General features: G+C 24.5%; 1 protein-coding gene across 2 annotated transcripts; it reads left to right on the forward strand.

Moving 5' to 3' along the window:
- Positions 1–14,149: 14,149 nt before the first annotated feature.
- On the forward strand, positions 14,150–15,532 carry LOC124920780 (two-component response regulator ORR3-like). Of its 2 annotated transcripts, none has more exons than XM_047461334.1 (5): positions 14,150–14,457; positions 14,535–14,638; positions 14,728–14,808; positions 14,888–14,958; positions 15,039–15,532. In XM_047461334.1, exons 1-5 carry the CDS (start codon positions 14,355–14,357, stop codon positions 15,343–15,345), a joined length of 666 nt encoding a protein of 221 aa, XP_047317290.1. In that variant the 5' UTR covers positions 14,150–14,354; the 3' UTR covers positions 15,346–15,532. The 2 variants fall into 2 exon arrangements, with proteins under 2 accessions (XP_047317290.1, XP_047317291.1); XM_047461335.1 differs by having other exon boundaries at positions 14,154–14,457; positions 14,731–14,808.
- Positions 15,533–16,632: the final 1,100 nt, after the last annotated feature.

The raw sequence follows: 16,632 nt of genomic DNA on the forward strand, positions 1-16,632 counted from the left end.
CCATTATTAATAATATTATCTTAATTATTATTTTAAGATGAACTAACAGGTTGAAAAAAAATGATAACAATTTCCGTGATGGTTTTTGTGTCATGCTTATATCCATAAAGATATTATTACGACGTTATTGATATAGAATATCCGTAAAATCGGGCATCACTCCTATTGAAGATCTTTGTACATCTTTTGTATTTTTTTTCATTGAATTGTCTTTCATGATTTTAATTTTTCTAGGTTTTAATTAGTTTATGTTTAAATGTCTTTCATTTAATATTATTTCATTGATCATTTTTTTTTTAAATAGGTCAACCCAAGATTAACCCGACCCGTGGAGTACTCAATGCCAACCATTAACCATTAACCATTATTATATAATATTATATAGTATTAATTGTTATAAATAAAATAAGTAAGAGGCGCCCTTAGGAGAGGTCAAAGAGACAACACCACATGCCCCCAATAAATTGTCTTTAAGGACACAAGATTTCCTAATCCAATATCAAAAGACTGGGACCCTTCTTAATTGTTTCCTTTTGTCTTCCTCAAATTATCATTAAGCACCAACTTTTAACATATTATTTATTGACAACTATATATTTATAACTAATTATTCAAATTCTTGAGACAGTCTCCTATTTTTGAGGTACAATGAATGAATGCAAATGAATTTAATTTTTAAAAATTAAATAAAATACTCTAGCTTACTCTATCTTGGAATTCTCATATATAATCATGCACAATCGCTGGCTTCAAACATGCTTGAGGCATTTAAACATCGTATAATCGTGATTATAACATGTTTCAATGTTATGATCGAAACAAGAACATGTAGGTTTGTGATTTGGTTCGCATAATAGTCTAAATGGGAAAGGAGACCTGATCCATAATAACTGGCAAGAATCATGATTTAAAAGGCTTCCATCCAAAGGAAGAATCTCATTGCTTTCAACCACCAAATCTTTTTGGCATTATAGGAATTGGGACCATTCAATTCATCCCCCACTTTTCATGCTCATATAAACCAAATTTAACTGTTATCAAAATGACGAAATGACAAATGAAGTTTGAATGAAGGTGCAAGTAACTTCCAAAATTTACAAATACTGTTTGTTCTCCACACATAATAATGTCCACTTATAGTTTACACGAAGAATTAAAACTATTAATGTTATCTAGGAGACTTTTTAAAAATATATTTTGAACGAGCCTAATTTTTTTTTAATAGCGATGTGTAAATCGTAAGTGAGATGATTGAGGAGATTGTTCTATCCGTAGAGTGATGGAGGTGGTCACTATTTATAAAATATTTCTTTTAGTTATTATCAACGTTTTTAGAAGACTCATTTTTCTTCTATTCTTTTTCTTTAGAAGATTTATAAGAAAAAAATCATTAAAATCCACTATCAACCGTCTTCAAATTAAAGCAAAACTCAAAATTAAAGCAAGGTGTTTGTAATACAACACATAAAGAAACTAAAACAAATTAAGTATGTTAACATAAAAAAAATATATATTATGCGATAATACACTTTATTCTAAATGAGAATCGCTAGAAATTCAATTACAATCGAATTCACAAATAATTATAGATCGAGTTGAACGCCAATAAAGTCACTTGATCAACATTCTCAAATGATAGTCTCGAAAATCATACTATAATGATCTATTAATATTATTATTCGAACTATTATATCTGTATGAGAAATCACCAATAAAATATATATCTTATATGCAATCACACATGGAGTATGGAGAAGATAAAAATGTTGAATTAGATCGTGGGATAATTAATTAGACTAAGGGGGTGTTTTAAAAAAAACTATTAAAACCCAATAGGTCGTGTATGCAACTGTGACCAATTATTAGAGTAATTAAGAATAGTTTTAAAACCTAAACTAAGAAAATAAAAATAAATTTTGACTATATTAACAAAAATAAAAACAAAGAAATTAAGACATATATAACAGCTAACAAATCTTCATGAAATATGATTCTTGAATCATTTGGACAGGTCAACTAACCTAAACCCGGTTAATTAGGTCAACTATTTTTGAATGATCAATCGTATTCGTACCTTCATTTTCTTTTCTCATTTTTGTGGACATTTTTTTAAAATAATATCTTTTGACCTAAATTATTTTAAAGTTCAAAAGTCAATTATTTTTTATGATGATATAATATGAAATTCAACCTCTTTAAAAAAAGACAATCAACATTGATAAAAGGGCAAATTACCTGGGCGGCCCTCGAACTATCTCAATCGCTCACTTTTGGCCCTCAAACTAATTTTTGAAACAAATCGCCCCTTCAACTTTTATAAAGGTCACTAGTGGCCCTTCCGTCAAATTTTTAGTTAAATCTAACGGTTTAAGTTTAAAATATTATTTTTTTATATATTATCTTTAATCTTATATTTTATATTTATATATATAATTATTAAATCGCTTATATATAATATTATATATATATATATATATATATTATTAAATCTTTTATATAATTATTAAATCGCTACTCAAATACTTTTAACACTTAAATTATTTTTTAAAATATATATTATATAAATATTATATATAAATTAGTTAAAGATAATATATATAAATTATATATATATAGATAAAAATAAATAATATATATTATTTATTTATTATATAAAAAAATTAATAATTATATAAAATTTAATAATAATATATATATAATATTATATATAAGCGATTTAATAATTATATATATAAATATAAAATATAAGATTAAAGATAATATATAAAAAATAATATTTTAAACTTAAACCGTTAGGTTTAATCAAAATGTTGACGGAAGGGCCACTGGTGACTTTTATAAAAGTTGAAGGGGCGATTTGTTTCAAAAATTAATTTGAGGGCCAAAAGTGAGCGATTGAAATAGTTTAAGGGCCGCCCAGGTAATTTTCCCTTGATAAAATGAAGGATAGCAAGTAGTTTCATCTCTAAATTATCAAATTCTCATAGTATTTCTTTAAATACATATTGCTTCATGTGAAAAGTTGAAAATCAATTCATGATTAACTTTAAAAATTAACATTGTTAAGTTTTAAAACTTGATTGCTATTTCTTGGATTTTTGTTTTAAATCGACATAAATAACAAAATAAAATGAATAAAAAAGGTAAATCAAGAGTCAAGACACTTAAAAGAGAATACAAAATTAATATCCTATGAAATTATAGCTGATTTCAAACTAACTATCTTTCTTATCAGTTTTAGTTACAACTTCTAATTTCTAAAACTATATATACTAATTTAATTTGTCACCATTTAAAAAAAATTATCATTAATTCAAATAAAAAATTACATATAAAAAATTAATTTATAAATAATACAAAATAACATCTATAAAACTAAAATAACTAAATAAAAATCTAAATATTAAATAATTTAAAAATTTTACAAAAATTAAAATTATCGAAAAAATCCAACAATAATGTAATTTCTTTTGAAAACAATGTGTATAAAATTGGGACATTGAGTAAAAATTTTGAGATCCTACAGTTTAAAAATATTATATAAATAAAATAAAATATACTAGAAAAATAATGAATTAATATTAATATCAAGTAAATAATTTTTTAAGCACTTTGACCAATTAATTATATTACATTGTTCATAGTAATTTTATTTTAAACTTGTGTTAATTAATGTCAAAACTTAATTTATATTAATTTATTGTGTTGCTTTAAGTGTATAACTTTCACTAAATGCATTATAAAAAAGACGTCTCAACTTCTCAATTATTTAAATAATCTTAATGAACAAACAATTATTTTGTGTCTAAAAAAAAAGACTATATATATATATATTCTTTGAATTTTTAAGATCATAATAATTAATAATGAAAACTTTAATTCATTATTATTATTTTCAAAGTAATAATTATATTGATCATATTTGAAAACACATCAATTCTTACCTTAGTTAGTTTGGGTTTGAAAAAAAAAATTATTAAGATATTATTTAAATAATAATTTCTAAAATATATTTTAAGTATGTGTATATTAATAAATTTAATAATATTTATTTAGTCAATCTCAATTTTATTCAAATATTTAGGTATTTTCAAACATGTCCATTATTTATTGCACTTGTAATTACATATAATTAAGTTTAAAATAAAATAAAAATAAAATAGGCAACTACACAAATTTAAGAAAACTGGTAGAATTTTTTCTCTATCCTTATTTATGCATTCATACCAAGATGTCCTTACGGTGCACTAACATAGTTAGGTTTTTTTTTTTAAAATATGCTTATTTTTCTTGGTATTGTTTAAGAGTTTTTTTAAAATATATATTATTATATCGTTGGTTTATTTTTAATGTTACGTGTAACGAGAAGATTGAATTGACAATTCACATACTTTTCCAATATCGATGGTGACTAGTATATAAAGTTTTTGTAGAACATTATTATGATTAATTGAGTGATACCTGAGTCTTTAGGTAGTTACTGAGAAGTTTGGATTCATACAACTGACATGATAGGCCTACATAATTAAGTTACCATCTAAATTATTTTTTTGGTAAACTATCTGATTGGAGAAAATTCGTCGAATTTTCAATTATCGTAATCGCCGGATGCGTATCATTTATAATGTTATAACGTTTTCCGGAATATTCATTCTGGAAAGTCGGTAAAGTCCGTCGAAGAGTTAATTGTTCTTCTAGAGAACTTATAAGCTCAATAACCTATTGAGTAACGTTATTTTATTTTATTTTTTATTTTTATATCATTTTTCGTCGTTTTATTTAAACCATCTTAGAAAAGATAATTTTAATTAGATGGAACCCGTTAATTCCCCTCGCCCTATGGACAACTTGGGTCTATCCAAAATTGTTTGAGAATTAATGAAATGTTTTCACTTTTAAAATTTCAGTATATATATAACTATAATGAATTAATATTAATGAATTATTGATCAACGATGGTAAGAGTAAGATTGGTGCATGTTTCTATTATTTTGACTAAAATTAAATAAATTTATTAAAAAAATGATGAGAATCATTTCATGTGGTATGGGAAATCGAAGTTGTTGAGATCGATATTAGCGTAAGAATTAATGAAAAAGATAAGGTTGTTAATAAGGTAGGTAGCTTGACTAATTTAATAGGTTTAATTACTTGTTTAATATATATATGGACCCCCACCGTGACCTAATTAATTAATCTTACCTTCTTGATATGGATTTCTATTTTTGGCTAATTCAACCATTTTTTTTTTAATTATAATAACATCGAATTCCTTTGTCACTTTTGTTAAGGACGAAATTCGCATCAATATATTGCTTTAATTGATCATATCTAAATCTTATCTTAATTAGGGGACAACCTTATCTTAAAGATCTTGTTTTTTTGCTATGTGAATTAGTAAGATCTCTCTTATAATAAGTTATATTAATCTCCTAAAAATCAATCTCTATTTGTCTTTTTTTGTATTAGATTAAAGCAAAATCATAAATACCAAAAAAACTAAACAAATAAGATATATAAATAATAAAAAATTACACCAAACATTTTAATTACGTGAGTGAGTTAGTGTTCAATTAATAATGTAAACACCTCTCCACTCAAATTGGCACATGTTGTAGTCATCATTGTTTATTGTAACACTTACTAACAATAACAAATTATAAGTGAAAGAATAAGAAAAAATTGAATGAACGCAAAAATTTGAAAGAAACTTGTAAGGGATTGAATATTTATATGGTAGCAAAATCAATATAGGTATAAAATAACTCTTTTAAGTGATAATTCAATATAATTTGTACTTTTATCTTTACAATTATAACAAAACAACATCATAATTGATAATTTACACAATTTGCTAATAACTTTAATTTCATATCTCTTATTTGTTTTTCACTGACTTTTTTTTTGCTCGAATCTGTGTTGTCATGAATCACCTTTCTTGTTCTTTTTATATTAAAAAAAATGAAAACAAAAAGTCAACCTAAGTTGTAAATAAACAAATAAAAAGTTATTAAGTTGAAGGAAATTTGTTGGTCTACATATAATAATTACAGTTGAAGATTTGTTTAATTTAAATTTACTTTACTTTTTATCTTATTCTTCCTTTCATATTTGCTTCACTTTATAATTTGTTAACCATATTGGAAGATCTTTCCACTTTGCAAAATTTCATTTATTAATAGAGATTTGAATCAACCCCCACTTCTAAATGTCTTTCTACTTTATTACATCGAATCCAATGAATGCCCAAAGAAGAAGAAGACATTGTTAATTAGGTCCATCTAATTGTTTGTTTGTGTCAACAGGGTGTCATTTTTATGCTACCATTCACATGTTTCATTTTACATAGAATCATTTACTTTTGGTCTTTTGCCACAAGTTTTATTATCAAGGATCACAATCAATTGTACGCTTTTATGTTTTATATGATATAATTTATATATATATATATATATAGTATTGTGCGATATCTCGAGAATTGATTTTTAACCAATTTACATATGATTTTATATCAATGATTACATCGAGTCATTTGTTTGTAGAATTTGAAAGAGGGAATATGTAAGAGAATAACGTGATACAATCTAATTAGCTGAAAAAATAATATTTTTTTTTCCAATATCTCTTTATATTTTTCATTTTTTCAGCGAATAATACGATAACACATGTTATTCCTTATCCCGTCTCTTTAATTAATTTCTCCTATTACTCCTCGTTTTATTATAAAAAAGTAAGGGTCAAAATCAATGTTCTCATTCCAAGTTATATAAGAGGTTTTCGTGATTTAACCCTTAAAAACAAATTTCACATAGATCTTTTAGATTTCAATGATGACATAATTAATTATTTTTTATTTTAAAATATTTCTAATAATACTATAATATCAATCCGCTTCAGACAATTAAAGGTATATATATGCCTTTAATTTATAATATGACTAGCTAGTAAATATTGATATTAAAGATAATCTAATAATTAAAACTAGTAAAGATTATAATATCAATCCGCTTCAGACAATAGAAATTAGAAGGCATGTCTTTAATTTATTATCTGACTCATAAATATTAATATTAAAGATAATCTAATAATTAAAACTCAAACGATTATATGGAATGTAAGCTCTGGTCATTGTGAAAGCTCGTCTGGATTTTTATTTTTTTAATATGTAAGATTGATGTTAAATTAATTATAAATAATAATAATAATTAAATTAAATTAAAAAAACGTGTTTACAAAATCAATTATATATAAATGAGTTCATTTATTTGAATTATAAATATAAATTCACTTTTATATTTAAATTACTATTTTTTAAAATTTTGAAAGGTAGCACGATTTCTCACAATAATATCATACACTTAATCTTAATGCATTTTAAGTGATAATTAATCGAATTCATGTGATAATTAATCGAATTCATGTCACTTGATCTTTTAGGAACCGATTCTTGACACTTGAGCTACTCTAATGAGTTATAAATTAATAAAAGTTTACCATCAAAAATTTAAAATCGTAAGAGCTTAACTAATTTGTGAGTTTATCTAAATCAGACTCGTTAGATTATTCGATAATCTTAAAATAAAATTTTAAGAATAAACTCAAGATTTTAATGAATTTAATTTAAATAATAGACTTATTTAACAACTAATATTAATGATAGTGCATGCCAGCAACATTATTTTAGCATTAGATCCATGAAACAATAAAACTAACAATACTGGTCACATGGCTAAGAAAATGAAATAAAGTCATTTATTAATTGTATAGCTATTAATGTTGTTAGAATTATTGAGAAAGTAAATTAATATGGTATTGATTGCATGTTTCCTTACTATATGTGATGTCTATTTTATCAAACTATGATTCAAACAATGTTTATAATATCTAGGGTTCATAATAATAATAACAACTATGATATTATCCCAATATCTACATTACTCATTTTAAATGTTACACATGCCATCTTTTCATTTTTTTTTGGATTAATAAACTCTGCATCAAATTAACAAAATATTTTGAAGATCATTTTCTTTTCTTGGCGGATTATTTTTTTACAATGGATTAGCACACTATCTCATCGTCGTGACATTCATTTAATTCGAATATGAGATATATCAATCTTTTAACTTAAGCTCCTATTTATGAGTGACGAAATGTATAGTATAAGATGTGACAAATAATGAAATAGAGTGGGGGCAAGGGAGGGTAATAGTGTTATTTCTTTTGGGATTGGAAGAAATCTAATGTTATGATACGATGGGACCAAGAAATTAGAAGCAAATCTTGAAGAGTTGGGACCATATGGGGGAAAAAGGAAAGGAAAGGCAAAGGCAATGTCCAATCCAACATTATTGTACCTTTCATAATGTTGTTTGGGACAAAGTCATGTGATGATGAGATGCCTCATGCATGCTTATTCTATTTCTATTAGCTAGATCGTATCCACATTTTCATACTAATTTACTTATTAACAACAATAAAAGCGATTATCTACTCAAACAAATTTATGATGATATTACAACTTTCATCTAATTATCTACTAAAACAATCAATTATGATACTATCTAATTTAAGGGATAAACAATATTTTAGATACGATTAACATTGAGAACATTTTAAATTGAATCCAAGGACATGGTTATACTACCTCTAAAATTTTAAAAATAAAATAAAATTATAAGAATTAAAGATATAAAATGTTATTTTCCAATATATAAAAGGTTAGTTTTTTTTATACTTTCCTTTGACATTCATATGTAAATTTATTGAAATTTTTTCATGCTCTTAACTTGTTTTGCACAGCTTATTTTGTATTTTCAATTTTCATCAAATGTTTATAAATTAATTTGCTTCCTGATTTTGTCGGATCTTGTTTTGTCTTTAAAATTACTTAAATTATTTTTAAATAGTAAGTTTTTAGTCCTTATTTTAATAATTAGTTTAAAACTTGAAAAAATATAGAAATAAGTCAAATAAATTCAAAATATGAGGAGAAAAAATGTAATATAAATCTTCTTTATAAATTCAGAAACAAAAATGAGTATAATAAATATAAAATATTTATTTAGCCATTACCAAATTATTTACATTTTAGAGAACATTTATTATTGTTTGTCCAACATTGCCACGAAATAATGTGATTATTTTTTGACCAACAGTAAAGTCTTAAATTTAAATTTTTTACAATTATCTTTGGAGTTCTATCTTGGGTTGTCAAAGATGTAGTTGATTTTTTTATGTGTTAATTTATTATCTAAATTAGTTGAACATTAATACTTATTAAAAAATATAAAATTTTAATTTAATTTTAAGATGTTAGGACGATTTTAACCATGATATTTTCATTTCAACCTAAGACATTTTTAGTGATAATCAAACTCATATTTAGACACAACTCTTCTTATTTGAATTATTCAAATAAAAACAATCTAAATTATATATTGTTATTTTATTTGATATATAAAAATTGTATATATTTTATCATTTTTTATTTGGTTTGAAATATTAGAAGGTTGGTAATTTAAAATAAAAGATATTTTGTTACTATTTAGTTTTTTACTATTATTAATTATTAAAGTACATTAATATTAGTATTTAATGTTTTTAATTATTTTAATTTATAATTTAATGAGATTTTAGTATTAATATTTGAAGATGGATTAATAAATATATTTCTAATTATTTGTGAAAATATGAATTTATTAACTATTTTAAATATTATGATTTGATTATATTTTAATAAGTTTAGATAATATATAAATTAAAAAAACAGTTATTTATTATATTTATTTTTTATTTTAAATAAAATAAAATCGTTTAATTATAACGACAAAACATGACATAAAAGAAAAAACTAAGAAAAAAAAATACTTATTGAGTTATCGAACTCGTAAATTCTCGAGAAAAACAATTAACTCGTACTCACTGATAACTCGGTACTCACTAACAAACTCTACTTATTTTCATGAACGAATCTTAAAAAACATCATAATAATATTATTATAAATGATACGAATCGGATAACTACGATCATTGAAAATTCGACAATTTCTCTCCAACAAGATAGTTCACCAAAAATAATTAGGATGATAACCCAAATATGGCATATCAGTCGAATCGATTTAAACTTCCCAGCAACTACCCAAAAGACTCGGACATCACCTAATTATTCTTAATAATACTTTAAAAGATTCCAAATATAATTATTTATTACAAATGACATTTAATTTCTTACAAATTATTTGTCACTTAAACTACCTTGACGACTTAACTATGTATAAGTTGTATTTTTTGAATAAAAATAATGTAAAAATATTGTTAATTAATATAGGTTAAATTAATCTAATTAACTCAAACCAAACATAATCTAAGAGCTCGTTTGATGAAAGAGTTTTTGTGATAAAATTCAATTTTTATCCCAAAATTCAAACATCTTATCAACCATCAAATCAAATAATTTTATCATGTAAATACTAAAACTATCCTCTAATTTTATCCTCACTCTCTAAACCATCATTCTCTCACCTACACCATATTCTCTAAAGTAAAAGAGTAAATTAGTCTTTAAATTTTAAAAACTAATTTTTTCTAATTTTTACCAAATAAACCCAGGTAAAATTAAAAAAAAAAATTCAACCAAGCCCTAAATGGTTAGGTAATTCAAATAAAAAAAAAAGGTGAGATGAGAGAATAAAAAAAAGAGTTAGATTTTTATTATTTTCAAGTGAATCAAATTAGACATGAAAAATATTTATTTTTGTCTGAGTTGAATAGAATGTCCGATACGTGGGGCTCCATCATTGGATAGTGGAAGAATCCACGGGATATCAGAACAACACCGTAGAACAGCCGCTGAGATGACCCCACCCGCGGAGGATTTAAGTTTTTGCTTGGTATATAGTACTAGACCCAATTAGCTGTGACAGGTTGTACCGGATACTTGTACGCCAATGGGAATCTTTATTATTATTATTATTATTATATTTTTTTTAAATAGAACAGCTCATATATCTTTAAAACATTTTTTTTTTATAAATTTGTTATTTATTCGTCTATTATTTTATTTTATTGGGTTTTGTGACAATTAATCATCACTTTTGTCAAAATGATTCCAACAAGAATGTAATTCGATATAGAAGGTATGGGTGTTGTTTTATAGGTTATATATATGACTTGTAACTTAAACGCTAAAATATTAATTTGTCAAGTGTCTCTTTTAAATTTTCTATTTGAAATAATTTGTAGAAGAAAACAAAACCAATTCAAACTTTGAGTGTCAAATTGGGCTTGTTTGAGGAATGAAATTTTGAGTTATCTTGAGTTTTTTCCTATAATACCAATTTTTAAAAATTTGATTTTTAAATTTTGAAGACCAAATTATATTGACCTGTTTTTATTTAATATATATATATATATATTAATATTAAATTTATTTAAATGAGTAAAATTAATTGATTAAATAATTGATATAATATTTAAATTTTAAAATAAAAATTGAATTTTATTCCAATAACCAAACATCAAACCTAACTCTTATACATGTCTTTGATGAACATACAAACTTCTAAAAAAGAATAAACCACTGGTAATTAATTAAGAACTTTATGGATAATTATGAGAGGTTTGTAAGAATGGATAAAAGTTTCTTAGGGATCAGTGTCATTAAAGAAAAAAAGAGAGACAATCCAAGTTGAATATTCAATATTTAGCAAGACAATGTATTAAAGAAAAATAAGTCAATATTGTAAAACTTTTACATATTAGGTTATAAGTTTTTAAATTTTTAATAATTTAATTCATTCTATTATTAATTAGATAATTCAATTTATTAATTAAAATACTAAAATATTTTATATTTATTTTTATAAAATTATTTTATCATTATATATTAATACTCTAAATCATTTTAAGAAAAAAAAACTCACTCTTAAAAATCATTAACACATTAACATTTTTTAAATAAACTCTAACCTAATCAACTTGAATGTCCAATTTTGAATCGAATTTGAGACTATTAGAAATGGTATTTGAGTATTTTTTCTTTTTTGCTGAGCATAGTATGATTTTGTCTATTTTCTCAACTGTGGTCTTGTTATTTCTTTTTCATTTCTTATTATATGAATCTATATATATATGATTTCACTTAGTACTGTATGTAATTTTTACTTATTTAGCTTTTCTATTTTATTTTATAGCATAACATTTCTATTCAAGAAAGTTAATTAGGAGGCTATTAATTTTTTTTTTTGTTAAAATTAAATATTAAGTATGAGAAACTAAACATTTACAGATAAATACTCAATTTGTAATTTGCAAAATTTCATAGAAAAAAAAAGTTCATATAAAAACAATGAATATTTAATTTGTTAGCTCTATAAATGTCATTTTTTATTCATTTTTATGCCTCATCTCACATTTTCATTTTTTTTTGTGCTTGTTTATTTTTCATTTTTTTCACAGTTTTTATTATGTTTGAGCTTATACTACTAACTTTTTTTTTGCCACCCATGTTTATTATATAAGTATTACATTTTATTTTTATCTTTTTGAGAAATGAAGTGACCAAACATGTCACATGTAAGTATAGACCAAAAATGGTCCAACTTTGGCATAAAGAGGACTCCCATATCGAATCATCATAATCATAAGGTTCCACTACAGTGCCAATTTTAAATTCATGAATTTCAAATTTTAACTATTTCCCCCATTCCCTCCATAAAATAATAAAATAAGAAAAACAATCTTAAAACTAAATTATATACTTGTATACAACATTTCACTCAAAATAATATTTGCATTATATATATATATATGAATCTTAATCAAAGATAGGTCAATGATAAACCTCCAATGAATATTAGAATACATATGATGATATGATGGCATGTATTTGGTAAATGTGTGGTTCGACAAGGATTAGAAAAACGTGACACCAATAAATGACTATTTATTTTATTTTGGTAGAGATCTTCGACTTTTGAGATATCATCGAGTCAAATATAAAGCAACTCAAGTTCTTTATAGATAAATTACCAGTAATACCTTAAATTTTTTGAATGATTTTGTTAAATTTCTTTCCACATCCTTCATACATTCCAACAATAAAACTAAGAACCCAGCCTCTCAGTCTCTCACAACTAACAAATTTACCCCGATGACCCTGAATTTTAAATATATTTAATGTGGGTGTATATTGTTTTTATAGTGTATATACCCCATTTTCATTTAAGGCGTTATTATAGTTCTCTTTCATTTATTTTTATTTTAATAAAAATTGAGCTTAACATAATTTCTTAATCAAAACTCTTTTTTATCAGAGTGAGTCACCAATTATTTATATAATTTTCAATTAAGGCAAAAATTATATAAGTGATTATTTTAGAAATCTAAATTAGGTTTAAATAAATGAAAATGTTTTTTATATTAGAAATAAAAAAGGATAATAGTTAAAATAAAAAGACTGATTTTGATATAGTAAAACTAACTTCTAAATTAAAGAAAAAACAAATATTCAAATAAAAGACTTGTTTTTTTATGCAAAAACTAATCTGATCATAATCAATTTTTTTCTTGATCACAGATGAAAAGTAATTTCAAATATAATTTTGTCACTTTTTTAATGAAACGATGTAAATTAGAATATTTTTTTCAAATCTGTAAAAAAAAATAATATATAAATGGAAATGTTCTTTTTTCTCATCCCTTTGCCCACCTGCCCAAGATATGTTTTTATGTGCACATGATTTTTACATAAGAGGAGAAAAGGCACAAATGCTGACATCACCCGTATCTCTTGGAAGGATTTTGGTGGGTCCCATCCACCAGGCTTTGTTTGTTTGGCTCCCAAACCGCTAAATACAATTAATAATAATAATATTAGCCAAGTAGCATTATTTAATATTGACTTCCATTTATTAGAAACTAATCTTATACTTATAAAAGAAAATGCAGAAAAAACTGTAATATTTGTGATAAAAATATAATATTTAAATAGGGGTCAATACCATTATAAGTTGATTTGTAATAATATTTAAATTTAATGATTCTTTAATTGGTATGTTTTGGGTTGGGGTTTGCTTGTGTTATAATTAAAAATGAATAAAATTAAGGGGGAAATCTTGAGGTTGAAATCCGTCAGATCTTGCTTTATGGGATATGGATTTTAGTGGGTTTTATTTCAACAGGAAGCTCATTTCCTCACCTCAACCAACCCTTAGAAAAGCTTCAACCAGCCAACCAAGAGCACTAAAGAAAGCTGAGAGAGAGAAAGAAAGAAAGAAAGGAGAAGAACCCACGATTATTCTTGTAATCTTTCTTTTAGGGTTCTTGATAAGATCCAGAGATATAGCTAGAAGATGGGTATGGCTGTTCAATCTAAGTTTCATGTGTTGGCCGTTGATGACAGTGTTATAGATAGAAGATTGATTGAGATGCTCCTCAAGACTTCTTCTTATCAAGGTTAGTAGAGAAATAGATACATTTTCATTGATGGGCTCTTTCTTATCATGGTTCTTCTTCTTCTTTGTTCCTTTTAGTTACCACTGTGGATTCCGGCACCAAGGCTTTAGAATTTCTGGGTTGGCATGAAGAGGGCATAATCGATCCAAATCACCAATCTGTTCCTCCAAACATTCATCAGGTAATTCATCTCTCTGTTTGGATTTTCTCATATTGGAGAATTTCCATGGATTGCTCATGTGGGTTGTTCAAATTTTGTTGGGTTTTTAGCAGGAAGTTGAGGTGAATATGATAATCACGGATTACTGTATGCCTGGAATGACCGGATATGATTTGCTCAAGAAAATTAAGGTACACACATACATACATGTTACAACTTTTGGTCATGATTTCCTAGTTTTTGTTTGCTGAATCTCTATGTTTTGTGCAGGAATCTTCATCTCTCAAAGACATACCAGTTGTGATCATGTCATCTGAGAATGTTCCTTCGAGAATAAGCAGGTGAGAAACAATTCAAGAATTTAATTCAACAAAAATATGTTTGTGCTGAAAACTGAATCATTGTTGATGATTGTAAACAGATGCTTAGAGGAAGGAGCTGAAGAATTCTTTCTAAAACCTGTGAAAAAATCAGACGTGAACAAGTTGTCTCGCATGATGAGAACCAAACATCATCACCATCATCATAATAATAACATTGAGAAAGAAGTAGAAGGAAAAAATCAAGATGAGGAATTATTAGTAGGAGGAGAAACAGAGAAATCAGATATCCAAACGCAGCAGCTTCATCAATGCAAAAGCAACAACAAAAGGAAAGTCATGGAAGAAGGTCTTAATTCACCTGATAGAACAAGGCCTAGATTTGATGAACTAGCCGTTGCTAATTAATTACTACTAGTATATAGTATATATAATAGTCTTGAGGAAATTTGAGATTTTCTTTTCGGGTTTCTCTTTGGGCAAAACCTTTAATTGATTCTCAGGCCTTGTTTGGTCAAGAAACACATGAGGGGGAGGGGTGGTATATGTGTATGTACTAGACGATTCATTGAAACAATTTTGATGAGAAAAACCCAACAACAGAAGAAGAGACCCGGAAACACAACTTTTTTTTTTTTGAATTTTCGGAAATTATAAGTCATTTTTAGTGAAAATCGAAAATTGACCACCTATAAACAAGTATCAATGGAATGCAGAGTGCTGCCATTGAAGACTTCGTCTGTTTTGCTGCACCTTTAGGAACCATGTCCTCTGTTTTTCATATTGCAATTCTTGATACATAACCTTTATTCTTTTGGATTATCCCTAATTTTCGTTATCTCCAATTTTAATTAGGATTTCTTAGTGAAATTGATTGGAGATTAATATTCAAATCGATCCGAATTAAAACAACATTATACCGATTTAATTTTAACAAAAAAAAAATCATTTGATCTGTTGTATAGGGGTTTGATATAGTATAGGGTTTTCGTATATGATAAGTTATCTGGACGGCCCTCTAACTATTCTGATAGTTCACTTTTGACCCTCAAATTATTTTTTGAAACAAATCACCCTTTTAAAGATGAACAATCATCCGTCAATTTTTGGTTAAACATGATTTAAACTTAAAATATTATTTTCTTATCTATAATCTTTAATATTAATTTTTATATTTTAATTATTAAATCGTATATATATAATATTATATATATATATATTATTATTATTAATTTTTATATTTATATAATTATTAAATATTTTATATAATATATGGATAATATATATTATTTATTTTTATTTATATCTATATAAAATAAAATTTAAAATAATTTATATACATTATCTTTAATCATTCATTTATATATAATATTTATATAATATATATTTTAAAAATAATTTAAGGGTTAAAAATATTTGAGTAGTTGGAAGTTATCGTTACTTTTAACCTTTAAATTATTTTTTAAAATATATATTATATAAAATATACAAATATATATAATTAATGATTAAAGATAATATATATAAATTGTTTTTAAACTTTGTTGTATAGATAAAGAAATATATATATATATATATATATATATATATATATATATAAATAAATAATATATATATATATATGAGATTTAATAATGATATAAATATAAAAATTAATGATAATATATATATATAATATTATATATATAAGCGATT

The sequence above is a fragment of the Impatiens glandulifera genome, chromosome 1, assembly GCF_907164915.1.
Source record: "Impatiens glandulifera chromosome 1, dImpGla2.1, whole genome shotgun sequence".
NCBI classification, from domain to species: Eukaryota; Viridiplantae; Streptophyta; class Magnoliopsida; order Ericales; family Balsaminaceae; genus Impatiens; species Impatiens glandulifera.